This window comes from Ovis aries, chromosome 17, assembly GCF_016772045.2.
Source record: "Ovis aries strain OAR_USU_Benz2616 breed Rambouillet chromosome 17, ARS-UI_Ramb_v3.0, whole genome shotgun sequence".
NCBI lineage: Eukaryota > Metazoa > Chordata > Mammalia > Artiodactyla > Bovidae > Ovis > Ovis aries.
The window spans coordinates 13,560,712-13,588,623 of record NC_056070.1 but is presented as its reverse complement, the minus strand read 5'-3'; the positions used below and the strand labels follow the sequence as shown (position 1 = coordinate 13,588,623).

The window sequence follows — 27,912 nt, the reverse complement described above, 5'->3', positions numbered from 1 at the left end:
TTCTCTAAAAGTACTGCCAACATCGCTATATATTCCCTTCTTCAGAAAAGTGCTTAATGCTAGGATTCTGGTTTTAAAAAGAGTTTATACTTTTTGTAGCTTAGTATTTTGTCATTATTTCAAATAGATGTTCCACACAATTTAGTTTTATTGAAGCATTCATTTTTTCTTTTACAGAAGATATTTTGGAGAACTGAACTCCGGAGTATGACAGATATTATTATTAATAGTACTTGACCCATATTGAGCCAAATAGTCCTTAGTATCCAAGCCATTCCCTGATACGATATTAGATTCCTTGGGCAGCATATATTAAAGGTTCTGCAGCAACTAACTGCTGCCTGGATAGCATAAAAGGAACAAGTCAGTCCACTCTCTAATGTGCCATCCTGTATCAGATATCACAGTTCAGATGGGAAGTTGGTTCCATTCACAATTTAAAGTTTAAAATAAAGTATAAAATAAATCATGTACACCCAGATGTAAGTTATTGTGATCATAACAGTTTTTACCTATATAACTGAATATGTGTATACTTTCTTCCCCATCGGCCTAAGATGTCAAAAGAATATTAGGACATGGAATAAGAAGCAGCTGGAAAGCTGTAAATTCTAGAAAATAATCACTTCTGGTATCTTGCCTCCATGCAGGTCATTACTTAAACCCAGTGTGACTGATTTATTTTGTTTATGCTTGAAAAGAGTGGGGAAGAGAATCGTTGAAGAGGGCACTGTGACTTTGAGGTAGCTAGTCTCCATCTCGAATATCTTTTATCCTCTCATTTGTGCTTTTCTCGTCTGTTTTTGCATTTGCTACCATCAGAAGATAAAATGTACAACCTTAAATGTACATTTGACGTGGCCCGATTGCTACATACCAGAAATTATATACCCCATAAAACACTTCCTCAAAGCTCTGACTTACTGGGGTATCTCCTAGCAGTTCTCCAACTTCATATGAAGCAGGACAGACCTCTTTGTCAGAGTGTGGTCTAGGCAAGCATGGGTCCTGCCAGCATTTGAAAACTGTAAATACTTTTTTAAAGCGCTGAAACAGAGGGTAAATACAATTAAGCATAGCAGAGGCCTTAAGGAGACAAGACAGTGCCGTGAAGTGCATTCATTATCAGGAAACTCAGAGGGAGTAAATTACAGACAGACTTATTTAAAAGAAAAGCCAAATCTGGAAAAATAGAGGCAGTTTTAAAGAAAAGGGGAGAATTAGTACTCTAAGTGACAGATCCTCAGTATATTGTGGTTTCATGCTCAGAGAACAGTGAAAGTGAGAAGGCCCAGGAGAGTGAGTAATAAAATGGCACAAGATATTTTATAAAAAGGTCGACTTCCAAAATAAAATTTGTACAACAGGAAGACTACCAAATCATTCCAAGTATAACTTAGACTTCTTCGATAGAGTTGACCATGAACTCCTTCCTAGAAAGAGGATGAGTGGTCCCCAACCTTCTGGGTGCCAGGGACTGGTTTCCTGGAAGACAGTTTTTCCATGGACAGGGTGGGCGGATGGCTTCTGAATAATTCAAGTTCATTACATTTATTGTGCACTTTATTTCTATTTTTATTACATCAGCTCCACCTCAGATTATCAGGCATTAGATCCCAGAGCTAAAGAAACTCTCAGGTTTTTTCTGGAATGTTTTCTGACACCAAATGACAGAGGTTTGTTTGTTGTGGTTTTTTTGGTTTGGGGGTGTTTTTTCTCACATCAACCAATTCTCCAGCACTCACTGGGTGTTCAACAATTCATTTCTGACACTATCCAGAATGCACCCAGACCCCACAGATTGAGGGTTCAATCCTATAAGACTGCCTCCCCTACAGACACCAGCTATACATGGGTCCCCACACTACCCACATTTCTGCCCAGCTGACTACACATTCGGGGGTTCCCGAGAGCCCCGCCCTCCCCAGGCTCAGTGACTCATAGAGCAACTTACAGAACTCAGGAAATGGCTTTACTTACTATCACAGGTTTGTTGGACTTCCCCGGTGGCTCAGATGGTAAAGAATCTGCCTGCAGTGGGGAGGCCTGAGTTTGATTCCTGGGTTGGGAAGATCCCCTGGAGAAGGAAATGGCTACCCACTCTAGTATTCCAGCCTGGAGAATTCCATGAACAGAGGCGCCTGGCAGGCTATAAGACCCACGGAGTCGAAAACAGTCAGACACGACTGAGTGACTAATACTTAAAGTTTTCACCACAAGTTTGTTATAAAAGCTGTAACTCAGAGCAGTTAGTTACAAGGGAGCGTAGGATAAGGTGTAGAAGTTAGGGGGACACAGAGCTCCCATGCGTTCTCCAGGGGCACCACCCTCTAGTACCTCAATATGTTGACCCACCTGGGAGCTCTCCAGACTCCACCACTTAAGGGTTTATGGAGGCTTCATTGATTGATGAAATCATGACTGTTGGTGATTGAACTCAACCACCAGTCCCTCTCCTCTCCGGGGAGGTTGGTGGGTGGGACTGAAAGTTCTAATCCCCCAATTACACCTTTTGGCTCCTCTGGCTACTGGTCTCCATCCTGAAGCTATGTATTGTTGTTCAGTTGTGTCTGACTCTTTGCAACCCCATGGACTGTAGCCTGTCCGGCTCCTCTGTCCATGAGATTTCCCAGCCAAGAAAACTGGAGTGGTTTGCCATTTCCTTCTCCAGGGGATTTTCCTGACCCAGGGATCGAACCCACGTCTCCTGCATTACAGGTGGATTCTTTATTACTGAGTCACCAGGGAAGTCCTGAACCTATGGGGGCTAGGGGAAATACCAAAAGTCACTTTGTTAGCATAAACTCAGGTAAGGCTGATGAAGAATAAAAGATGCTCCTATCACGCAGGAAATTCCATTGGTTTTAAGAACTCTGTGCCAAGAAACAGGGCCAAAAACTCAAGTATATTTTCCATTGTATTATACAACGGCCCACATCATGCTGTGCCATAACATCATGCAGCCCCTCCCATAAACCCTCTGGGTTCTTCAGGAGATTGACTCCTCTTCTGAGACCAAATTAGACTTTGGGAACTATTGAAAAGCAATGCTTCTCATCTTTTCCAGGGGTTGTGGAGAAATGAATACAGTGCTTTTCAAAACTTACCAACAAGCCAAAATAAAGTTTTAGTGAGATTGAGGTCGTCTAGTGCTTGGAAATGGTTTGCCTACGTTGATTTTGCCTTCTTTGCATCCTGTGGTTAACACAGGAGTTCTGCTCTTGACTGAGTTCATCTATGCCCACATATAGGTGGTCTCCACTTTCTCCTTCATTCTGAAAAGTGCTTTCACTTCACTTTGAAGGGTGTTAGTTGTTCTTGTGATGCTGACAGCTCAGAGAGAGAGTGCTTGCTGTGGAAGTGCTCTCCTTAGGTCGTTGCTGTTGTTTTTGTTCAGCCCCTAAGTCACGTCTTAACTTTTGCGAACCTGTGAACTGCAGCATGCCAGGCTCTCAGTCTCTTGCTATCTCCCGGAGATTGCCCAAGTTCATGTCCATTGAGTTGGTATGCTATGTAGCCATCTCATCCTCTGTCATCCCTTTGTCCTCCTGCCTTCAATCTTTCCCTGCATCAGGGTCTTTCCCAATGAGCTGGGTCTTCACATTAGGTGGCTAAAGTACTGGAGTTTCAGTTTCAGCATCAGTCCTTCCAATGAGTATTCAGGGTTGATTTCCTTTATGATCCACTGGTTTGATCTCCTTGTTGTCCAAGGGACTCTCAAGAGTCTTCTCCAGCACCAGGAATCTCCTTAGATATTTCGATATGAATGTATTGGTGAGCTTCATTAGTCCTATCTTTCAGGGCACAGCCAAGATGGCTCAAGTTATCAGTGCTTAAGATCCTTTTTAAAAAATAGATTAAAATAGCCACGTATTAGGCAGATAATGCCCTTCCCCAACAGATGTTAGTGAGTGAAAGTCACTCGGTTATGTCTGACTCTTTGCAACGCCGTGGACTCTAGCCCACCAGGTTCCTCCATCCATGGAATTCTCCAGGCAAGAATACTGGAGTGGGTAGCCATTCCCTTCTCCAGGAGATCTTCCCAAACTGGGGATCAGACCTGGGGCTCCTGCATTGCAGGCCATTTCTTTATCATCTGAACCACCGGGGAAGCTTACCCCCAAAGATTTCCTCATCCTAACTGGCAAAGGGGAGTTGAGGTTGTGGTGGATTATACTGAGTTATCTGGGTGGGTTCAGTGTCATCACAAATTCTTAAAAGTAGAGAGGGCAGCAGAGGAGGTCGGAGTGGTGAGCTATGAGAATTCAACCCTGCTGTTATTGACTTTGAAGATGGGAGGAAGGCAGCATCATCCAAGGAATGCCAGGGGGCTTCTAGAAGTTGGAACAGGAAATGAATTCTCCTCTAAGAGCTTCTAGAAAGGACCATGGTTCTGAAAACACAATTCTTTAGCCCAGTGAGACCTGGGTTGGATTCTAACTTACTAATTTTAAGATAATACATTTGTATTGTTTTGAGCCGCTAAGTTTATGCTGACTTTTTACAGCAGTAATAGAAACCTGGTATTGTATTTGAATGAACAATTCTCAAATAAACCTGTTTGTCATTTCTGAATAGCAAAAGGTTCCAGTCTAAGAAGCACAGGCTTGCACGGGGAGGGGCTCACATTGGTCTCCAAATTCTCTTGTCCCTTTCCTGATAATGTGCCTTTAAAACATAGACATTAATGACAATTAATAAAGGAAATGTGTGACTTGACTTTTAATAAAAGTATATATTTTATAGAGAATTCTAAGTGCCACCAGTCTATTCTTATGTTAATTCCTAGAAACTCCTTCATTACTAAGAGAACAAAAGTTCTACCAGAGGTCTTCATTCATACGTGTTTTTCTGGGTAACAGATGTAAGATAAATTTAGAAGATGTTTTACTATTTGTAGACACTCTGCCTAATCTTCATGTAATTTATCTGTCATAAAACCAAGGTTTTTTCTTTTTTTTTTTTTTTTACCGTGTTTTAGAGTGGAGAAACCTCAGTGAAAATATGCTGATTAAACTTCATGTCAGAAGTTACCCAGAATAGCTATTTACTCTGTTTAATGCTTGGTTTGGGGTCATGCATATTTCTAATAGTGTAGCATTACTGCCCTGCATCACAAATTAGCATCATAAAGAAGTTATAGGGGAAATAACAACTGAAAACTTTGTTACCTGCTTCCTTGGATAAGCACCTGGAAGACAGGAATTGGTTCTTGTTGATTATCTTACCCCTGGTGCCAAATATAATGCCTAACACGAAGTAGATATTCAATAAATATTTGCTGGGTGAGTGTTAAATGTGCTTTTGTTTGACAAGATAGTAACAGGGAGTGCCTTATTTACTTTACATTTCTTTGCTTTCTCTAAACCGTAGGGCTGTTCTATGGATCACTGACCTTGAAGCCAGTCACTTGCCAAAGGGTCACTAAGGAAACTATGCAAAATGAGAAATGATGCTTCCATCTCAGTGCAGCCCAGCCCTGTTTCCTAAAATACGCAAGCCAATTGCCAAATAGACAATATTAAGGCCAATTTTAAAGTAGGCAGAAATCAGAAAAAAGTTAACGTTAGCCACATTGAAATATGAAAACATTCGAATGTTTTCTTTAAAATATCACAATGAAAGGCCATGCCCCACAATTTCTAGTAAAAAAGTAAAATATGCTTCCTGTTAGAATCATCTCATGATTCCCTGTCTTTTTCAACAGCTGCTTCATTTTCTTCAAAGAAAAATGTTTGTAGTTATTTGGTTAGAACTTTGATGTGTTCACCAGGTAAGAGTTTATCTCAAAACTGTAGGACTAGATCTCATCTCATACTTACATGAAAGTCATCAATACGCTTTGCTTATGGGCTTTGTCTCTTTTCTACTGACCCTGTGAAATTGTTCCTGAGAGCTGGATGATGATTATAATGGTGGTTAACTTCTTAACAAAAGCTCCTAAAGAGGGTTTTATGATGCACCCTGAAACATGGGTTGATCTCAAGGTTTCAAAATGTATGGGGACATTATATTCAAATCATGCAAGTACCTGCTTTTGAGGGGCCCTTGGTGCTTGGTGGAGAGGCTGTCCAGAAGTTGATGGGGTATTGAGAGGCCTGAGCACAGGGAAGAAAGGGGCTTATGGTAGCCTATAATAATATTCTGTTGAAGCTTCAGTCAGTAAACTTGGGGGAGAAAAAAAAGCATTATCCAAATAGAGGAAACTCTTAAGTGTTGTAAACTACATTTTGCCAGTTTAGTTCAGGCAGTGATGGTCACTCCCAGCAGCAGACACACACACAAAGCATTTGGTATTAGTAATAAAGTACAAAGTATAATGTGAATATTTGGACACATTACTCTTTCTCACATCACTTAGGGTAAACATTTTGGACATTAGGTTAACAGTTTTCACAAGTATGATGTTAGAAGTCAGTGTCATTTGGAAAGGTGTGGCTCTCTGTACCGCGGAGCTTCCATTTGCCATCTAGGACTGTGTTTATCTTCCTTTTAAGACAACTTGATTGAACTAATTAATCACTAGAGGTTCATTTGCCCCAAATGCTCAATAGGAACAGTGCAATAATTTGATATTTCTGGGGGGGGTGCTTGATTTTCATTCCATAAAACTACACATAATGAAGAGAAAGAATGGGAAAGAGTAGAAAGACATTAACATAAGGGCTTTTTGATGAGCCTGCAAGAGCTGGGCCATTTTTTCGATCCTGGCGCCAGGGGCCAACACTCAGGCTCTCAGGCGGCAATGCGCTGATGAAGACTGGTGGAAGCAACCACAGAAGGTCTGGAAACCTCAAAAATCTGATGGTGGTTCTGGCATTATAGCCTCTGACCCTGGTCCAAAGGTAAAACTTCAGTGCCCAATTGACATACTTCTCCATTCTTATGATTTGTAACATGCTTTAAATGGACAGCATACTTCTGCAGGCTAATTCAAGCTAAATGTGAGCCTACCAATACTTCAAAATCCCAACAGGAGTCAAATATCCTTCCTTCCCAATCTTTGAATTGTGTTATATGATATAATTTTAAAAGCCAGTTTTGAGAGACACCCTAGAATATTTACATAGTATACTAAATTTTTTCATCACTATAATTATGAAAGTGAGTATTTCTCTGAAATGATTGAGTGATTAGTCCTGTTTGTAAACCACCCAGAACACTACTTTGCACCTGGAAGCTGACTTTAGAAAAGTGAAATCATGTGTAATTATTGTGTGTGTGCTAATGCTAAGTCACTTCAGTTTTGTCCAAATCTATGCAACCCTATGGACTGTAGCCTGCCAGGCTCCTCTGCCCATGGCATTCTCCAGGCAAGAATACTAGAGTGGGTTGCCATGCCCTCGTCCAGGGATCTTCCTGACCCAGGGATCAAACCTGCATCTCTTGTTTCCTGCATTGGCGGGAGAGTTCTTTACCACTAGCACCACCTAAACAAATGTAAATCCTATAACCAGAAAAATTCAGGACATTTTCTAAATGACTTTCTTGATTTATTTACTTGTCATTCAGATGTCTTGTTCTGTCTCCATATTTGGTCCTTTAATAAAAGTCAGTGATGTCCCCCCAACTCCAAATTCATTCGTGAGATACATCAATCTCTAAGGTAAACAACTGTTTTCAATCACTTGTGGATTTATTTAAATCTCTTTTCCCATCTGTCTCTCTACAGTGCATGAATTCTACACCTAATTCCCAAAAAGCAACCAACACAGTTTTAAACCATGTTGCTAGCCAGTTCAAATTGTCTTTCAGATGATTTGATTAAAGACTACAAAAGAACTGCTTTCAACAAAACCTTCTTCTAGTGGAACACAAACATTTGTGAAGTAGGCATGCAGTACTTAACCTGCATTCACTGCTTTAGAGGAGGATGTATCTGCAAGAGGAATTAATTACAAACTACATCCCACCCCTAGGCCTCCTTCCACAGCCATCAGGGAGGTTGAGATGTGCAGTGGTTTTTCTATAATCAAATATTAGTTACGCATCCCTGTTTTCAACATATCATATGAAAGGCAAGAGCTATCTGTTTAATCAAGATGTAAGAAAAAAGATGAGTTAATATTAAAATCATCATAATAAGATAATCCAAAAAAAAAAAACAGGCTCATTCATAAAGTCATAAAGACTTACCCTTCAGTGAGATAGTTCTCATTGTTAAAATTAATCATATTGTGATAGGCAAATGAAGAGGCTGGCTTTTTGGACATTTGAATAATAACTTGGTAGTTCTGGGATATTTGCACCCACTGTATTACTTACACACACTTAAAGTTTGGATGTTTCCGTTTTGGATGGCATACATATGAAAGCAGTTTTTCTCTAATCCAGGAAATAAACAGTGTTTATTAAAAGTAAACTTTTATGCCTAGATCTTGAAATTCACAAATCCACGTAGCTTACAAACTACAAACAGTATCATATATTTCTAGTAACACAAGCTATTCTGGGGAACAAAGGCAGGAGAATGATGGAGTATAACCCAGTGAAGAAACTGCAGTATTAGAGACTGGTTTTGCTTCTCTGACACATCTAAGGAGTAACTTATAGCTTTTCACCCGAAGAGATGTGCTGTTTAATGAAATAGCATGGATAAGGTGATGTCCTAAGGGCAGTTTCGGTCACATTTTTCGCCATTGTACATAACTCGGCAGACTACAGACGAAGTGCTCACTGGCTTACCAGGATGTGAACTTGAAGTATCTGAACTCGATAATTTTAGACACTTTGATTTCATTATAGAAATTCCTAGACTACTTTTGGGATAAAGCAAATGCTGAGACCATATTGAGTTTCATCAAGCTGAATTAGCAGAAAATAAAGATAAAATGCCTTTCTATTTAAGCACACGATGATGTTTTAATTGTTACAGCATTTGGCATGCCTAATGTATACAATTCTTGACATACATATAATAACAAAAGAAAGTTGTTTGGGATTTTTCTTTTATTTCCTAGTGTCCCCTTTCCTTTCTAGGATTTTTCCCACCCCCACCTCAGCCCTGGCTTTTAGCTCTCCTCTCATTTCTCCATCTTTCTATAAAGAAAAAAACTCAAGGCAGCGAAAGGATCTATGTAAAAATACCTCATTTCTAGGCCAAGGCTGCTTATTACCTAGCTATGACGAACAGACCACCGTGGTTGTGACAACTGATGTAGATGCCTCCAGGGTGAAACAAAGGTTTACCTATTACACAAGCAATTTAACTGTTTTCTAAATAGATTGCCAAGACAGTGGGAGTTGGCAGCCCGCACTGTGTTTTAGGTTTGGGAGACTTGGATTAGAAGTGACTGCTGATTATGAACCTTTTTATTTGTCTTCTGTGAACTACAAGCAACCTAGTAACCCAGCAAAGAATTCTTCACAGCACTTAAACTTGTCTTCCTAGCTTCCCCAGATTATATACACAAATCACTTGACTAAAGTCGTGTAAGGGTCTTGTGCGTAGATAACCACACAAGACAATTGTCTTGTTTCTAACCCTTAAAGAGATCTGCAAAGTGAAATGTTTTATAATCTTTTTTGTGTGTGCAGTAGGCAAGGAAGGAAAGAAAAGAGTTTGGACAAAGATTATCCAGGAAGAAGAAAGGGACTCTTTTGGGGGTTCCAGTTCAAACACAATAAAGAACATAATTAACTTCACAATTCTTTGTGTTTTTCATTTGACTGCAGGGAGGAGATGAAAGAGGACTGCTAAGCCTTGCATTCCATCCCAATTACAAGAAAAATGGAAAGCTATATGTGTCTTATACCACCAACCAAGAACGGTGGGCTATGGGGCCTCATGATCATATTCTTAGAGTTGTGGAATACACAGTATCCAGGTATCATTAAAAGATGGTTGATATTATTTATCTCACTGTGTCTTTGTAATGTTTTGTTTAGAAGTTACAAATAATTTACCATCAGGTGGCAATAATTAAACCTCAGTCTCCATCTGGCTGAACATCCCGATTGTGTCTTTAAGGAAAATTGCAGAAAATGGTAGCTTTGGCATTTTCCACAATTCCCTTTCCTCTTAAATGCCACTTGGGAAACCTAGAAACTAACGTAATTTTTCAGCGATTTTTATTAGCTTCGCCTTCAGTATGTTTGCTTATTTACACGCCACGTGTGTGCTTCCCTATTGTGTCCTGTTTACTTTCTGTGGGTTCAGCTGACACGTTCCACACTCATGATTTGCTTCATCCCCACCACGTAGGAAAAACCCCCATCAAGTTGATTTACGAACAGCCAGAGTATTTCTTGAAGTCGCCGAACTCCACAGGAAGCACCTGGGAGGACAGCTGCTCTTCGGTCCTGACGGCTTTCTGTACATCATCCTCGGTGATGGGATGATCACATTGGATGATATGGAAGAAATGGATGGATTAAGGTAAAAAACAAAACAGAAAAACAGGTGTCCCTTGATGGTAAAGTGTTTTAAGTGAATTAAAAACTGAATTAGATCACCTTGGTTAACTTCTTTAACTGTGATTATCAGTATCTGCATTTATTTATAACATGAAGAGGAATTCAATAAATCTGCTGATGTAGTATTTCTGAAAGTCGCTCTTCTGAGATGTCCTAACACCAGTTCCTCCCGTGGGGGTTGTACAGCAGCTACCTTCCACACTACCTAATGGACTGATGTTGTTCAGTGGAACTTCTCAGAGGACGTTAAACACGTGGATTGGAAAAAAAAAAAAAACATTTTAGAGGATGGATGCCAAAGGCAGTACCCCACTGATGCCACACCCTTCCATCACTGTCGAGCTGTGTGTGTCTCGGTGCTGCTCTGAAACAAAACAGTCTCTGGTTTCATTTCCCACAGTGTGAAATTTGGAATGTTAATAATTTTTTCTCAAATGAGGAGAGGTAGTTTTTATTTTTATTTTTTTAGCCATAGAGCAACCTCCCTGCATTTAGTGTAGGTGAAATATGTAACAAGAACAGAAAGCCCTCACGTGGTCCTCTGATTCCTCAGCGACTTCACAGGTTCCGTGCTCCGGCTGGACGTGGATACTGACATGTGCCACGCACCGTACTCCATACCCAGGAGCAACCCTCACTTCAACAGCACCAACCAGCCCCCTGAAGTGTTTGCTCACGGCCTCCATGATCCAGGCAGGTGAGAATACAAGCCTCTTCTCTCTCCTGCCTTACCGCAGAGCTGGGATTCACAAAGAGGGGGAAAGAGAGTTTGCAGGCACGGAGCAGAGTCTCAGCCAACGCTATGCCGCTAAAGTCACACTGGTTTGTTGTCACCCAGTATTTTGTCCTCTTTTCTTCTATTAATGTGTGAAGCAGATTGAGAAGGCAGATTAGAGAAGGCAAAGGACAAATTCACAGAGAAAAATCACCTTAACATTTTGGAGGTTCTTATTAGATAAACACTGGTGGGCTAGTGTCCTGATTAAGACTTCAAACTGAACACTTCAGACAACTAATAAACCTTTGTCTCTTCTTGCTCAGTCGCTAAGTTGTATCTGACTCTTTGCAACCCCATAGACTGTAGCACGCCAGGCTCCCCTGTCCTTCAGGATCTCCCAGAGTTTGCTCACATTCCTGCCCATTGAGTCAGTGATGCTGTTTAACCGTCTCACCCTCTGCTGTCCTTGTATGCATGCTTGTTTGTTCAGTCATGTTTGACTCTTTGCAACCCCCTGGATGGTAGCCCGCCAGGCTCCTCTGTCCGTGGGGATTCTCCCTGTAAGAATACTGAAGTGGGTTGCCATGCCTCCTTCAGGGGATCTTCCCAACCCAGGGATTGAACCCAGGTCTTAAACACTTCTAAATGTTAATTTCCTTATACAGCAAATAAGGATGGTAATATCTACCTTGCAAGGATGCTGTACTGATTAAATACAAATCTGATAAGTGAAGCACTAGCTGTCTGACACACCTGACAGATTTTACATAAATTATGGTTCTTATTATCATGCTGCTGCTAAGTCGCTTCAGTCGTGTCCGACGCTGTGCGACCCCATAGACAGCAGCCCACCAGGCTCCCCGGTCCCTGGGATTCTCCAAGCAAGAACACTGGAGTGGGTTGCCATTTCCTTCTCCAATGCATGAAAGTGCAAAGTGAAAGTGAAGTCACTTAGTCGTGTCCGACCCTTAGCAACCCCATGGACTGCAGCCTACCAGGCTCCTCCTCTTCCTCCTCCAGGCAGAGTACTGGAGTGAGGTGCCATTGCCTTCTCCACTTATTATCATAGCTTCACTTAATATAAGATGACCCAGCGGCATTTGGAAGGAGTTGAGTTGAATGTTAACTTTTTTACTTGAAAAAGATTATAAATGTTAAAGGAATTCAGATTGACTGTTTGCTACAGTGAATCATAAAGAAACAACCGCTAACCAGAGGGACTTCCCTGTCACTCCAGTGGTCAGGACCCCATACTTCCAGTGCGGGGGATGTGGGTTCAATCCCTGCTTGGGGAACTAAGATCCCATATGCCACTTGGCACCAACCAAAACAAAAGAAGTATGTAGAGTGAGAAATTTGGGATATACTTGAAAAATGCAAGGAAGTATAATACTGTATAGCATTTCTTTGATGAAGGCTTCATTCAGTCTGTGGTCTGTGACTCATACTAAGGGATATCTGGCCACATTTATTCATTTACTCGTTAAGCTATTATTGCTATTTAATGTTTATTGAGTGTTCATTATGTGCAAGGTGAGTATTTCTCGAACTTTTTCTTTTTATAATCCCTCCTGCCCTTCATCTCCCCTCCATCAAAGTGCGAGTCTACAGTTCATTTCCTTTTTGGCATCTCAGCAGATCTTAAAATCCGGGCGACAGGGAATACTTAAGGTGGGTTCAGGATGTGGAGGAAACTGTCACATTCCATTCCTGGAGCTCAGAATGCACAGACACCACCACAAATCAGCACTTTGAAGTCAGAGCAGCCTGAGTCACCACAGTCCCACCGGACCCTTCACGCACCCCTCCCGGGGAGTGCCGGCCCTCAGCATAGAAACACGCGGCGGAGTGCTTTACAGACCGTACATGTGGCAGAGTGCCTGTGCTGTGGAGGCTTACATCCTCCGGCGGGAGAGGGCTGAACAATTTGCCTCCCTCCAAAAGTATTTCAAGCAGAGGAGGATTTAATAAAGCAGAAAGGAAACTAAAATCCAAAATTATTGGCTACAGAGCAAAGCTGACTTTTATTAAGCACCTTGGTGCAGAGCAGCAGGCCAAGAATCTTGTGCTTGTCCTCTTACTGATAACTGTCAGCCAGCACTTTCAGGTAGCTGGCATCAGGTGCCTCCTCTCCTCTTTCTAAAAGACATTTTAATTCTTAGGTTAGTTTGAAGTTCACAGCAAAATTCAACAGAAAGCACAGAGATTTTCCCATACAACCCCTACACGAGCATTGCCACCCCCACTATCAACGTGCCCCACCCAAGTGCTCATTTGTTACAGTTGAGAAGCCTACACTGACATATCCTTACCACGCAAAGACCATAGTTTACATTCGGGTAAAGAATCAGAATTAAATTAAAGAAAGTAGGGAAAATCACTAGACCATTCAGGTCTAATGTCATAATCAAATCCCTTATGACTACACAGTAGAAGTGAGAAATAGATTTAAGGGACTAGATCTGATAGACAGAGTGCCTGATGAACTGTGGATGGAGGTTTGTGACATTGTACAGGAGACAGGAGTCAAGACTATCCCCATAGAAAAGAAATGCAAAAAAGCAAAGTGGCTGTCTGAGGAGGCCTTACAAATATCTGTAAAAGAAGAGAAGTGAAAAGCAAAGGAGAAAAGGAAAGATATAAGCATCTGAATGCAGAGTTCCAAAGAATAGCAAGAAGAGATAAGAAAGCCTTCCTCAGCAATCAATGCAAAGAAATAGAGGAAAACAACAGAATAGGAAAGACTAGAGATCTCTTCAAGAAAATTAGAGATACCAAGGGAACATTTCATGCAAAGATGGGCTTGATAAAGGACAGAAATGGTCTGGACCTAACAGAAGCAGAAGATATTAAGAAGAGGTGGCGAGAATACACAGAAGAACTGTACAAAAAGATCTTCACAACCAATATAATCACAATGGTGTGACCACTCACCTCGAGCCAGACATCCTGGAATGTGAAGTCAAGTGGGCCTTAGAAAGCATCACTATGAACAAAGCTAGCGGAGGTGATGGAATACAAGTTGAGCTATTTCAAATCCTCAAAGATGATGCTGTGAAAGTGTTGCACTCAGTATGCCAGCAAATTTGGAAAACTCAGCAGTGGCCACAGGACTGGAAAAGGTCAGTTTTCATTCCAATCCCAAAGAAAGGCAATGCAAAAGAATGCTCAAACTACCGCACAATTGCACTCATCTCACATGCTAGTAAAGTAATGCTCAAAATTCTCCAAGCCAGGCTTCAGCAATACGTGAACCATGAACTTCCAGATGTTCAAGTCAGTTTTAGAAAAGGCAGAGGAACCAGAGATCAAATTGCCAACATCCGCTGGATCATGGAAAAAGCAAGAGAGTTCCAGAAAAACATCTATTTCTGCTTTATTGACTATGCCAAAGCCTTTGACTGTGTGGATCACAATACACTGTGGAAAATTCTGAAAGAGATGGGAATACCAGACCACCTGACCTGCCTCTTGAGAAACCTATATGCAGGTTAGGAAGCAACAGTTAGAACTGGACATGGAACAACAGACTGGTTCCAAATAGGAAAAGGAGTACGTCAAGGCTGTATATTGTCACCCTGCTTATTTAACTTCTATGCAGAGGACATCATGAGAAACGCTGGGCTGGAAGAAACACAAGCTGGAATCAAGATTGCCGGGAGAAATATCAATAACCTCAGATATGCAGATGACACCACCCTTATGGCAGAAAGTGAAGAGGAACTAAAAAGCCTCTTGATGAAAATGAAAGAGGAGAGTGAAAAAGTTGGCTTAAAGCTCAACATTCAGAAAACGAAGATATGGCATCTGGTCCCATCCCTTCATGGGAAATAGATGGAGAAAGAGTGGAAACAGTGTCAGACTTTATTTTGGGGAGCTCCAAAATCACTGCAGATGGTGATTGCAGCCATGAAATTAAAAGATGCTTACTCCTTGGAAGAAAAGTTATGATCAACCTAGACAGCATGTTGAAAAGCAGAAACATTACTTTGCCAACAAAGGTCCATCTAGTCAAGGCTATGGTTTTTCCAGTGGTCATATATAGATGTGAGAGTTGGACTATGAAGAAAGCTGAACGCCAAAGAATTGATGCTTTTGAACTGTGGTGTTGGAGAAGACTCTTGAAAGTCCCTTGGACTGCAAGGAGATCCAACCAGTCCATTCTAAAGGAGATAAGCCTTGCGTGTTCTTTGGAAGGAATGATGCTAAAGCTGAAACTCCAGTACTTTGGCTACCTCATGCAAAAAGTTGACTCATTGGAAAAGACTCTGATGCTGGGAAGGACTGGGGGCAGGAGGAGAAGGGGACGACAGAGGATGAGATGGCATCACTGACTTGGTGGACGTGAGTCTGAGTGAACTCTGGGAGTTGGTGATGGACAGGGAGGCCTGGCGTGCCGCGATTCATGGGGCCGCAAAGAGTCGGACACGACTGAGCGACTTGACTGAACTGAAAGAATCTGTCTGCAATGCAGGAGACCCAGATTCAATCCCTGGGTCAGGAAGATCCCCTGGGGATGGGAATGGAACCCACTCTAGTATTCTTGCCTGAAGAATTCCAGGGACAGAGGAGCCTGGTGGGCTAGAGTCCATGGGGTCGCAAAGAGTCAGACACGACTAAGTGGCCAACACTTTCGCTTCACTTAGTGTTGTGTACATCCTATGGGTTGGATACATATCTATTGACATGAGTATAGTATCATATGGGCTTCTTAGGTGGCTCAGTGGTAAAGATCCACCTACAATGCAGGAAACGTGGGTTAAATCACTAGGTCAGAAAGATCCCCTGGTGAAGGAAATGGCAACCCACTCCAGTATTCTTGCCTAGAGAATTCCATTGACACAGGAGCCTGGCAGGCTACAGTCCATGGAATCACAAAGAACTGGACACAACTTAGCAACTAAATAACAACAATAGTATCATATAGAGACGTTTCACTGTCTGGGCTCTTTTCACATAAGAAACCAAAAAGGTTGGAGAAGATTCTTGAGAGTCCCTTGGACTGCAAGGAGATCCAACCAGTCCATCCTAAAGATAATCAGTCCCGAATATTTATTGAAAGGACTGATGTTGAAGCTGAAACTCCAATGCTTTGGCCACCTCGTGTGAAGAGCTGACTCATTTGAAAAGACCCTGATGCTGGGAAAGATTGAGGGCAAGAGGAGAAGAGGACAACAGAGGATGAGATGGTTGGATGGCATCACTGACATGATGGACATGAGTTTGAGTAAACTCTGGAAGTTGGTGATGGGCAGGGAGGCCTGGCATGCTGCAGTCCATGGGGTCGCAAAGAGTGGGACATGACTGAGAGACTAAACTGAACTGAAAAAAGGTTAAAAGGGCCAAGTGGACCTTAGTTAATTTGGTACTCAGCCAGAGCTAGACCTCATGGCCTCCAGATTTGGGAGACCTCACTTTTCTCCAGATTTCCTCTTTCTTGTTAGAAACAGGTCAAACTATTTTCTTGGTCAGAGTTTCTCCATCTTTAAAAAAAAAAGCAATACAGGAAAAATTTTCATCCTATATGGACTTAGTTCCACCTCAAGTCACAGCAGGTCTGTATCATGATCCCTGCCAAACGTTGTATTCTGGGAATCATTGAATTAATGAGGACAAGACTGGGACTGTGGCTACACAACAGCTACCCACCTTTGGCAGATCAGGCTTCAATCCAATTCAGTCGCTCAGTCGTGTCTGACCCTTTGCAACCCCATGAACCGCAGCACTCCAGGCCTCCCTGTCCATCACCAACTCCCGGAGTTCACCCAAACCCATGTCCATTGAGTCAGTGATGGCATCCAACCATCTCATCCTCTGTCGTCCCCTTCTCTTCCCGCCCTCAATCTTTCCCAGCATCAGGGTCTTTTCAAATAAGTCAGCTCTTCACATCAGGTTGCCAAAGTATTGGAGTTTCATCTTTCACGTCAGTCCTTCCAGTGAACATCCAGGACTGATCTCCTTCAAAATGGACTGGTTGGATCTCCTTGCAGTCCAAGGGACTCTCAAAAGTCTTCTCCAACACCACAGTTCAAAAGCATCAATTCTGCAGCGCTCAGCTTTCTTCACAGTTCAACTCTCACATCCATACATGACCACTGGAAAAACCATAGCCTTGACTAGATGGACCTTTGTTGGCAAAGTAATGTCTCTGCTTTTCAATATGCTATCTAGGTTGGTCAGAACTTTTCTTCCAAGGAGTAAGCATCTTTTAATTTCGTGGTTGCAGTCACCATCTGCAGTGATTTTGGAGCCCAGAAAAATAAAGCCTGACACTGTGTCTAGTTTCCCCATCTATTTCCCATGAAGGGATGGGACCGGATGCCATGATCTTCGTTTTCTGAATGTTGAGCTTTAAGCCAACTTTTTCACACTCTTTCATATCTGGCACCAAATGTCAGTAATGCCAAGCTTAAGAAATCTGGAAACAGTGCAGGACTGTTTTCCAAAGTTTTGAAAATTTCAAAAATATTATTCAATTTCATTCTTCCCTCAACCCACATTCCCCATACCTGATCACTCATTGGCTGAAACATTCAACAAATATTGAGCCCTCCTTATATTCTTGGATTTGAACTAAGGAACAGAAATAACAGTGATAAAGAGGTTGAAAATAGTTCCTTTCCTCATAGAGTTTACAGTCGGTGGCTTAAGTCACAGAAATATTCTGGCCACAGATTGGGCGTGAACATGAAATCAGAGTCCACATGAAGGACGTTAGTGGTTGTGGAGGGCAGCTTTATTTTATTCCTTAAACTGCAGTCCATGCTCCCCTTTGTTAAGGCAGCCTACACTTTAGAATGTACTGATTCTATCTAAGAAACACAAAAGATTTCTCTTGTGTCCAGTGATTAAGACTGCCTTTCAATGCAATGGGTACAAGTTCAATCCCTGGTCAGGGAGCTAAGATTCCCAAATGCCTCATAGCTTAAAAGCAAGAAAATAAACCAGTAGCAGTATTTTTTTTTAATTTTTTTTTTAATTTTAAAATCTTTAATTCTTACATGCGTTCCCAAACATGAACCCCCCTCCCACCTCCCTCCCCACAATAACAAATTCAATAAAGGCATTTAAAAAATGGTCCACATTTTTAAAAAAATCTTTAAAAAAAGAAACACAGAATTAATACTATAACTAATACACACCTTCCTTGTCTTACAGTAGTGTTAAATCCCAGTGAAACCATTGTATGTTGAAAATACCATAAGTGGAAAAGGCACCTAATGGTCCTCACCTACCAAACATCATAGCCTAGCGCACCTAGCATCAAAGTCTAGCGCACTTTAAACATGCTCACAATACTTACATTAGGATACAGCTAGGCAAAATCTATTAACACAGAGCCTATTTAATTGAATGTGTGTCTGTGTTAGTCGCTCAGTAGTATCTGACTCTTTGTGACCCTATGGACTGTAGCCTGCCAGGCTCCTCTGTCAGTGGGATTTCCCAGGCAAGAATACTGGAGTGGGTAGCCATTCCCTTCTCTAGGGGATCTTCCCAACCCAGGGATCGAACCTGGGTCTCCTTGAGTGCAGGCCAATTCTTTACCGTCTGAGCCACCAGGGAGGCCATTTACTTGAATGTCTCATGTTTTCATATTTATCAAATATTTCAATATTTATCAAATGTTATACTGAAAGTAGAAAGCAGAATGGTTGTAGGGATACAGAGTGATTGTCTATGCGTCATTGATTCCTCTAGTGATGGCATGGGCTGCTGGGAACTGTAGTTGCCTCTGCCCAGCATCACAAGAGAGTATGTACCACATGTCATTAGTCTGGGAGAAGGTCAAAACTCAAAGTACAGTTTCTACTGCCCATGAAATACTGCCACAGCATCATAATGCTGGGTCATCACAACTCAGGGACCACGTATCCTGTAGCATGTTGAAGATGTGAGTTGATGGCACCACTGTCCTTACTCTTGTACGTTACCCAGGTATCATATCCATGCTTTCCCTTAACAACAGACTAACACATGTTTTAAGTCAGCATGCACGTTCATAGTGGAGGGAGGTACCAAAAGAAATTAAGAAATACACTCCAGAACTCATTAAACTTCAACAGAGTAAACAAACAGGATGTTTCCTTCGGCGGTTTCTAGAGATTCCAAACCAAATCCTCCCTAGCATCCTTGCCAGCCCACAAAGGGTTCCTGTGTCAGGAGTCTCTCAATTTGGGACATACCCTGGTAGGAATTCATGAGCGTCCCCACTTTTGTCACAGATGCGCTGTGGATCGACACCCCACTGATATACACATCAATTTAACAATACTTTGTTCAGACTCCAATGGAAAGAACAGCTCATCGGCCAGAATCCTACAGATCATAAAGGGGAAAGATTATGGTAAGTAGAGCATAATTTGTTGATTTGGGCTTTCATTCGGGCTTTGTTTTATTTTAGTGTATTAATTGAAGAGAAAAAGATTTCTATAAAATGAGCATTTAGGAAAGCATCAGAATACTGGCCTAACAGTGGTAACAGAATCAGTTGCTGGCTTCTTAAAGGTCCAATGATTCTTACAAGCCCTAGGGGCTCCATTTGGGTAATTACCCTCCCCGTGGATTGAATGCTGCTCTGTAGGTCCAAAAATTTAATGGGCCTTCAAAAGTTAACAGTTTATATTTTGCTCATCTGAGAGTCAAGAGTATTTATTTAATATATAAGAGAGAACTTGTCTTAACATCTTATATACAGAGGAAAAAAATAAGTGTTAAGAGTAAGAAATTTCTCAATACCCAACATACTAGTTTTAGCAATTAGGGAAATTATGTGTTTCAAATAAGAATGTATTTTTTAAAGGTGTTTATTTTAGAGAAAACAAAGTAATAGACTTATAAAAACATGTTATTTACCCAAGTCATGAAGATGGAATGTTTAGATCTTATTTTTAATGACATGATTATTAGAGTGTTTGAGATACATATTAAAATATAAAGTTAATATTTTCCCACATTTTTGTATTTACTCATTTTGGAGGAAATGGTATATCAAATATGATTATGATTCAGGGAACATAGTAGATGAAGATTATTGAATTGATTGCTTCTTCTATTCATTCAATACAGATATTTATTTAGTACCAGGAATGAAGCAGCTATGCTGGTTCATGTAGTATTCTGTTATTTTACTTTACTTTTTTTTTCAGGTATTCATGTATGTGTGTGTACATCTTATAAAAGCCAAACCAAAGAATAATGTGGTTAGAGAAAAAAAAAAATCTAATGAGTCACTAGCCTGTGGGAATCTTAGCTATATTTGTAGATTAAACTAAATTCTACAATCACATTAATTTGGGTTCAGCTGAAACTGATTACAATATGGATGGCCCTACATTTATATATTGAAAACACAGCTGCAGAATTCTTTTACTATTTATATATATCAAATTTTATTTGTCAATTATACCTCAATAAATCAGAAAAAAGAAAAAAAAAAACAAATAACCACATCCACAGCATTTACTCCATGCCAGGGCCTGTAATTAGTGCTTTAAAAACTTCGCTCATTTCATTTACAGAGAAATCCTAGAAGTACTCTTACTGTTCACATTGCACAGATAAGAAAACTGAGCACAGAAATGTTACTTGTCACACCACATAAAGTGACAGGGTCTGGATTTGAACCCGGGTAGCCTGATTCCAGAGTTCATGACCTTAGACATTCAGTTATGCTGCCTCTCAGTACCCTGGGAGAGGAGTAAATTAAATTCATTTAAAACTTGATTGCTCTACTTTTTATAGTATCGTATTCACCATCATCAGGCACCCTTGGTGGCTCAGCGGTCAAGAGTCAGCCTGCAGTGCAGGAGATGCAAGAGACTTGGGATCGATCCCTGGGTCGGGAAGATCCCTTAAGAAGGAAATGGCAACCCACTCTGGGATTCTTGCCAGGAGAATCCCATGGACAGAGGGGCCTGGAGGGCTACGGTCTATGGAGCTGCGAAGAGTTGGGCGTGACTGAGTGTCTGAGCACACCTTCACCTATTCACCATAATCACGTGGGAAGCGGGAAGAACTTTAGAATTTTTGTCTTTCCACAAAAGCTTTTGCCTAAAAGACTTCCTGTTGATAATGACTTATTTAAGTATGTAATAAGTAATTTTCAGATTAATTTCCAGCTAGCTTTGTATCTTTTTCATCATAATTGACATCTTTATATTTGAGAATATAATGACATGCATGAAAAGACAGAGATACATGACTATTCACGTGTAATTCTGAAGGAATGACTGAAACAGACTTTGTTAACCGCATGACCCTATAAACAGAACTCTTAAAACATTTTAAATGAAAATATTACTTGACTAAGTGACAGTGTTTTAAAATGTGCAACAAATGTGGTTTTGAAGACCTTTTATGTACCATGCCTTTATTTTCATTAAAGTGTAAACTTTTAAACATTTTATAGAATTTGACAGAGGTTTCACTCAGTTTAGGAGGTATATGCAGAAGTATTTCTACAAAAAATTCAATATTAAAAAAATTAAGTATGATTTAAGTACTTTAGTTCTAAAGTCCATGATTTCCAAAATGTTCAGAGATATTGTCATTGAAAATTTGGTATGTCTTGGAAGTTATAATAACAATAAGCATTTGCAGAGCATTTTTGTTTCATTCTGCTATGCATAGAAGCCCTGTACATTTTATAATATTTAAGCAAAGGGGTTAATTATTTCCACTAAAGATCTATAGAAAGAATCCATCTTATGCATCACGGAACACATTTCAGAGTTAAAGTTAATTACCATAGTGACTGTGGCATGGCCTACGTTGTGTGTGCATGCGTGCAAAGTGGCTTCAGTCATGTCTGACTCTTTGTGACCCCATGAACTGTATGTAGCCCGCCAGGCTCCTCTGGCATTGGGATTCTCCAGGCAGGAATATTGGAGTGGGTTGCCATGCTCTCTGCCAAGGGATCTTCCTGATGCAGGGATTGAACCTGCATCTCTTACGTCTCCTGCATTGGCAGGGTGGTTACCACTAGCGCCACCCGGGAAGCCCCCTGGCCTACATTAGTTTTCCTTTATAAAAATATGTTTCATTTGATCTAATGTTATGTCTATTTATTTCCAGAAAGTGAGCCATCACTTTTAGAATTCAAGCCATTCAGTAATGGTCCTTTGGTTGGTGGATTTGTTTACCGAGGCTGCCAGTCAGAAAGACTCTATGGAAGCTACGTGTTTGGAGATCGTAATGGGTAGGCTTCCTGACACCATGGTTTGATAGATCGAATGACATATCCATTGATTATTGGGCAAATCATCAGAAAATATTCAAATGCATGTCACCCTTTGGAGGTCAGGTGTGGGACACATAAAAACTATTGTTTATTAATTTTTTTTTCAATTCTACCAGTTAGTCTTTCTTTTCCTTTTTTCTTTTGGCTGTGTTAGGTCTTCCTTGCTGCACAAGGGCTCTCTCTAGTTGCCGTGAGTTGTGGCTACTCTCTTGTTACCGTGCACAGCCTTCTCGTTGTGGTAGCTTCTCTTGTTGCAGCTCAGGGGCTCTAGAGCGTGGACCTCAGTACTTGGAGCTCACAGACTTTGCTGCTCCGCAGCATGTGGAATCTCCCTGGACCAGGGATTGAACTCATGTCCTTTGCACTGGCAGGCAGATTCTTAACCACTGAACCACGAAGGAAGTCCTATTATTTACTTTTGGTTCTACCATGTATGGTGGGGAAATTAAAGAATTTCCTAAAAGATGGTTTTGAAACAGACTTGATCAGATTCATAAAATAATTTTTAAGAGCAGAGAAGTCTTCAGATGGACATTTCATATTATTTACACTCTTCCCTTCATCCTTAACATAAATTTACATGATCATGAGTAAATTGAAGAAATGTAGTTTTACATGAGTTACATAAATATTTTAAAAATTATTGGAAGGAATTTTAAAAATTTAAAAATTATTGGAAAGAATTTTTTTTTTTTTTTTGCCAAACTTTCAGGACTTGTGGCAACAGACCTTAATTTCTCTCTATTGATAGGAATACTACAAAATTAAATATTAGCCTAAAGCTTAGAGGTCACATTGTCGATAATTATAAGAAACTCTGTAATGAAGCCCAAAATAAGGATCTTGTTTCCCAAGTCACTGTCATTCAGGCATATGGCAGAGCTGATATGCTTGGTCACTAAAAGGAAATAGAAAAGTGGACTGACCTTGTGCTCCTCCCCTGTCCCTCTCTCTGATCAATAGCGCAGCATGATGTCTAGTCCTGGATAGGAAGCATCCTTGTCCAGATGAAGGGGAGGGTATTTCTCATACTCAGGTACTTTTAGTACCCACCCCCTCCAAACAAAATGTCATCTTTAAGTACTTTTTCCTCACATGGGACTTTCAGAGTATTCACACACATTTTGGGCTATATTATTTTTCCCTTTAGAAGCCAGGTCCACGGCACAGGAATTATTTATTATAAGCTTTATTTTAAATATGTCATTGTGTCTTTTAGGCAAAAGCACATTTTTATCATAGGTTTCTGGTATGTTTTTCTTGTAGGAATTTCTTAACCCTCCAGCAAAGTCCTGTGAGCAAGCAATGGCAAGAAAAGCCACTCTGTCTTGGCAACGGTGGTTCCTGTAGAGGCTACTTTTCAGGTCACATTTTGGGATTTGGAGAAGACGAATTAGGTACTGTACAAACTATTTCTGTTAAGTTCCATTCTCGATCTTTGCCCAAGAGGCTCTGTTCTACTCTGAAAAACAAGCAAAATAATGTCAACCTCCATTTGTTGGAAATGTAACCTCCAGCAAAGATGACCAGTTCAGTATTCGCTTACAATAAACTTTCTCTGGGGGTCTTTAAGTTTTATTTCTACACCAGAAACATGAAAGAAACAAAGCAGGAAGATGGGAGTTGGAAACAAAAGAGAATTTTTGAATCTTAGAGAGAAAATTTCAAATGGCTACTGATATCTTTGAATCAGTTGAGTCATTTGTTTATATTCTCTGTCTGAAAACCTTTCCACTTATCCATGTCTCTTGAAATAAATTTAAAATATGTTGCAGTCTGAATCTCACTTCATTTCCTAATTTTTTACTTTTTTGCCCATCAGGGCATGAAATTTGTTGGAAATAATCTGAGTTTATAGATTTGCTTTCCAACAGAATGAAAATTATCTTCTCCTTGATGATCTCCAGTATAACATGCAATTTATTTGTTGATAAATTATCAATACGTATGCAGTCTAAAAAGCAAAACGAGGTTGATAATTGGAATACCAAAGAGTGAAATGAATTGAATTGAATCGAATTGAAAAGAGTGAATTGAATTACCAAAGAGTGAAATGCTACCAGTTTTAAATTTCGGAGATAAATGTAGCTATCATAATGATTCCTTAAAGAGCAATATTCAAACAAACTATGGCTACCATGCTCCTTTAGCATTGGACATGAATTTCTAGGTATTAAAAAAGAGAAGTTGTGTTTTCATCTAAATCATAATTATTTACTCTAAATGTTCAGATTTGGTTTAACTCCACCAAATAGAGAATTCATCAGAAATAGCTCCATGCCATTCCCTTAGGTTGCCAAGGAACTCAAACTAGATTCCTGCAACACAAAACACAGATTTCAGAGCTGCAGGAATATAGGGATTCAAAGAAGAGTAGTCCAATCTGTCTTTTGCTTGTTTTAGCATTGCAAGCATCTTGCATTTAAGTTTGCTTTGAAATTCTTCTACCCCATTCAAATGAACCAGAAATATAGCCTTTCTCACTTCAATCTTCTGTAATATAATTTAAACGTCGTTGGCAAACTCTGATTTTAAAGTATAAATTAAGATCAAATTGTTTGTGACAGAGTTAGAGATAAGTATTTAGAATCATTTTGATGAATCATTTTGGTTGCCCCAGACCTTACTGCCAATAACTCACCATCATTTATCCTACCATCACCCCACCATGGTTCAAATGTCCAAATATCTGTCCATACTTAATACAATGTTGGGAGGAGAACCAGAAATGAAGCACACACAGTTCTTACTGTCCAAAACCAAAAATATCATGTGTATTTCATAATTTAGAGTAAATGTACTTTCACTGTTTAATGTAAACTCTTTGGTTTTTAATTAAGAGCCGTATAATAAATTGAGTTAGATTTTTTTAATGAGTTTTTTCTGGATGTGTGTGTGTGTGTGTATCTTTTTAACCATAAAATCAGAATGGGTTTGTTTTAAGGATTAAATGTGGTAAACTACATAAAGTAGTTGATGAAACAAATATGAATTTTTTTTACTTACATTCCTTAGTTTTTAATGCCATTTTTTCTGTTGTGTCGTGTTTTATTGTAAGTCCCATAATATCCTTTCCAGAAGTGAGAAAGCAGTAGGGTGTGCTTAACACATAATAACAAAGTAAAATAGAGAAACAGAGACTAAATCAAAGACTATTTCATGAATGAGAAGCAAACATAAATTTTAAAGCCTCATAAAAATATATTCATAAAAACAACTTCTAATTCCCTATTCATATGATCAGGTCTGTGTATTGGATTATATGGAAGGAATGGTCATAAATGAGAGTGGTTCTCTCCTAAGAGGAAAGAGTTGGCACAAAGTGTACTAGGAGCTGGGACAAGCGTACTTTTAAATAACACAATAAGGGGACTTCCTGAGTGGTCCAGTGGTTAAGACTTCTCCTTCCAGGGCAGAGGGTCCCCTCCCCGGTCAGGGAGCCAAGGCCCCACATGTCTCAAAGCCAAAAAAGCCAAAACATAAAACAGAAGCAATATTGTAACAGATTTAATAAAGAAAGACTAAAAAAATGGTCCAAGTCAAAAAGGTCTATTAAAATAAATAAACAGTACAGTCAAGAAAGATGATATAAGCACAGATCAAAGGGGGGAAATGCACGTAGTGGTGGTCTACAGACAGACAGGACCTGGGACAGATGCTAAGACAGGAGCAGCCTAGGACAGCAGGGGCCTGAAACAGGATGCTGGGCCAGGAACTTGCCTCCCATTTCCAAAGTCAGGAGGCCAGTGAGGCTAGGAACATTGCAGATGGCATCAGAGCAATAAGGGGCACGTTGTCATAGACCTCTGTCAGGACTTAGCCTGGGCTTGGAGAGAGAGTAGAAGCCATTGGAGGGAAATCAGAAGTCATTGGAGGGTGTTGATACAGAAGAGGGTAATCCAATTTATACACTCTCGCCTGCCTTGTAAGGAATCTCTGTAGCTGGTATACTGAGAGTAAACCTAGAAGAATAAGAGTAAGCAGGGAGATCAGCTAGGAGGCTGTGGCCATCATCAAGGTGAGAGATTACACTCTGCTCAAGCCAGAGCCATGGGGAGATGTGGGAAGAAGTGACCAGAGTCACTGAGGGTAGACTTGGGAAGCTCTCATGATCTTCAGGCCAGTGATCTTCTGAGGATGTATGACTATATATGTATGTACTGTGTGTGCTTAGTCACTTTAGTCACGTCTGACTCTTTTGCCACCTCATGGACTATAGCCTTCCAGGCTCCTCTGTCTGTGGGATTCTCCAGGCAAAAATGCTGGAGTGGGTTGCCATGCCCTCCTCCAGGGGATCTTTCCAACCCAGGGATTGAACCCGTATCTCCTGTGTCTCCTGCATTGGCAGGCGGATTCTTTACCACTGGCACCACCTGGGAAGCCCAATATACATATAGACATACACATGGGGCTTCCCAGGTGGTAAAGAATCAGTGATTTTTAAAAAAAGTCCACCTGCCAAAGCAGAAGACATAGGAGACTTGAGTTTGATCCCTGGGTCAGGAAGATCCCCTGGAGGAGGAAATCGCAACCTGCTCTAGTATTCTTGCTGAGATAATCCCATTGTCAGAGGAGTCTAGTGGGCTGCAGTCCATGGGGTCGCAAAGAGTCAGACACGATTTTAGCAACTGAGCATACACACACAGTCAATAGGAGGTAAAGCCTTACAATACTGTGAACTAACTTACTGTATTTCTCTCTCCATAGGTGAAGTTTACATTCTATCGAGTAGTAAAAGTATGACCCAGACTCACAATGGAAAACTCTACAAAATTATCGATCCCAAAAGGTGAGTTATTTTTTTAACATTCTGTTAAGTCAAGTAATATTTTCTAAGTTATTCCAGTACATTCAAATTAGTGATGGAATTGCTATTAGCACTCAAAGATGAACATTTCTGCCCTGTCCATCTGCTGAGTGCTCTCCTGAGAGCCCCTCAGCTCCAGGCTCTGAAACTTAGACTTCAATACCCTGACCTTCAAAAGCATTATCTAGATCATGTACATAGCGATAACATCCTTGTAGTCAGCAGAGAGCCACTGACTGCAGGGTCGGCTGGCTACAGTCCTTGGGGTCACAAAGAGTTGGACACAACTGAGCAACTGAGCATGCTCACACACAAGGAAAGGTTTATTTTTGGCAATTCAATATCGAAGCCTCATTTGACAGCTATCTGGAAGCTCACAGCTTCTTTGACCAAACAAATGAAAACTACAGAAGTATTTTGTTACTGACTTCAGCAAAAGGAAGATGTGAATGTTTCATCCTTTAGAAAATATAATAATCCCTCCCCTGCTACCCTCTACCCACCTAACCCAACTTTAGCACACACTCAACTTTCAAATTATCTTGGGTCATCACAAGTCAGTTGTTAATTTCATGGATAAAGTCAAAACTCTCAGAAGCCACTAGAATTACATACTGTCAAATAGATTTTAGGTGTAAGTTTAGAAACAATTATTGCAGGACTTCAGTATACCCACGTATATGTCCACTGTGGAACCAGTTGTGGTCAGACTCTAGCTTCACAGTGCTATGA

The 27,912-nt window shown here is 40.5% G+C and overlaps 1 protein-coding gene across 1 annotated transcript in view; it reads left to right on the top strand.

The window, feature by feature from the left end:
- Positions 1-27,912, top strand: part of HHIP (hedgehog interacting protein) — a 116,182-nt gene that overhangs the window by 58,846 nt on the left and 29,424 nt on the right. Inside the window, exons 5-11 of the mRNA XM_004017224.5 lie at positions 9,676-9,827; positions 10,205-10,378; positions 10,970-11,113; positions 19,357-19,478; positions 22,208-22,331; positions 23,640-23,770; positions 27,081-27,162. Of these exons, the coding sequence (XP_004017273.1) occupies positions 9,676-9,827; positions 10,205-10,378; positions 10,970-11,113; positions 19,357-19,478; positions 22,208-22,331; positions 23,640-23,770; positions 27,081-27,162 (929 nt within the window). The remainder of the gene's footprint in view (positions 1-9,675; positions 9,828-10,204; positions 10,379-10,969; positions 11,114-19,356; positions 19,479-22,207; positions 22,332-23,639; positions 23,771-27,080; positions 27,163-27,912) is intronic.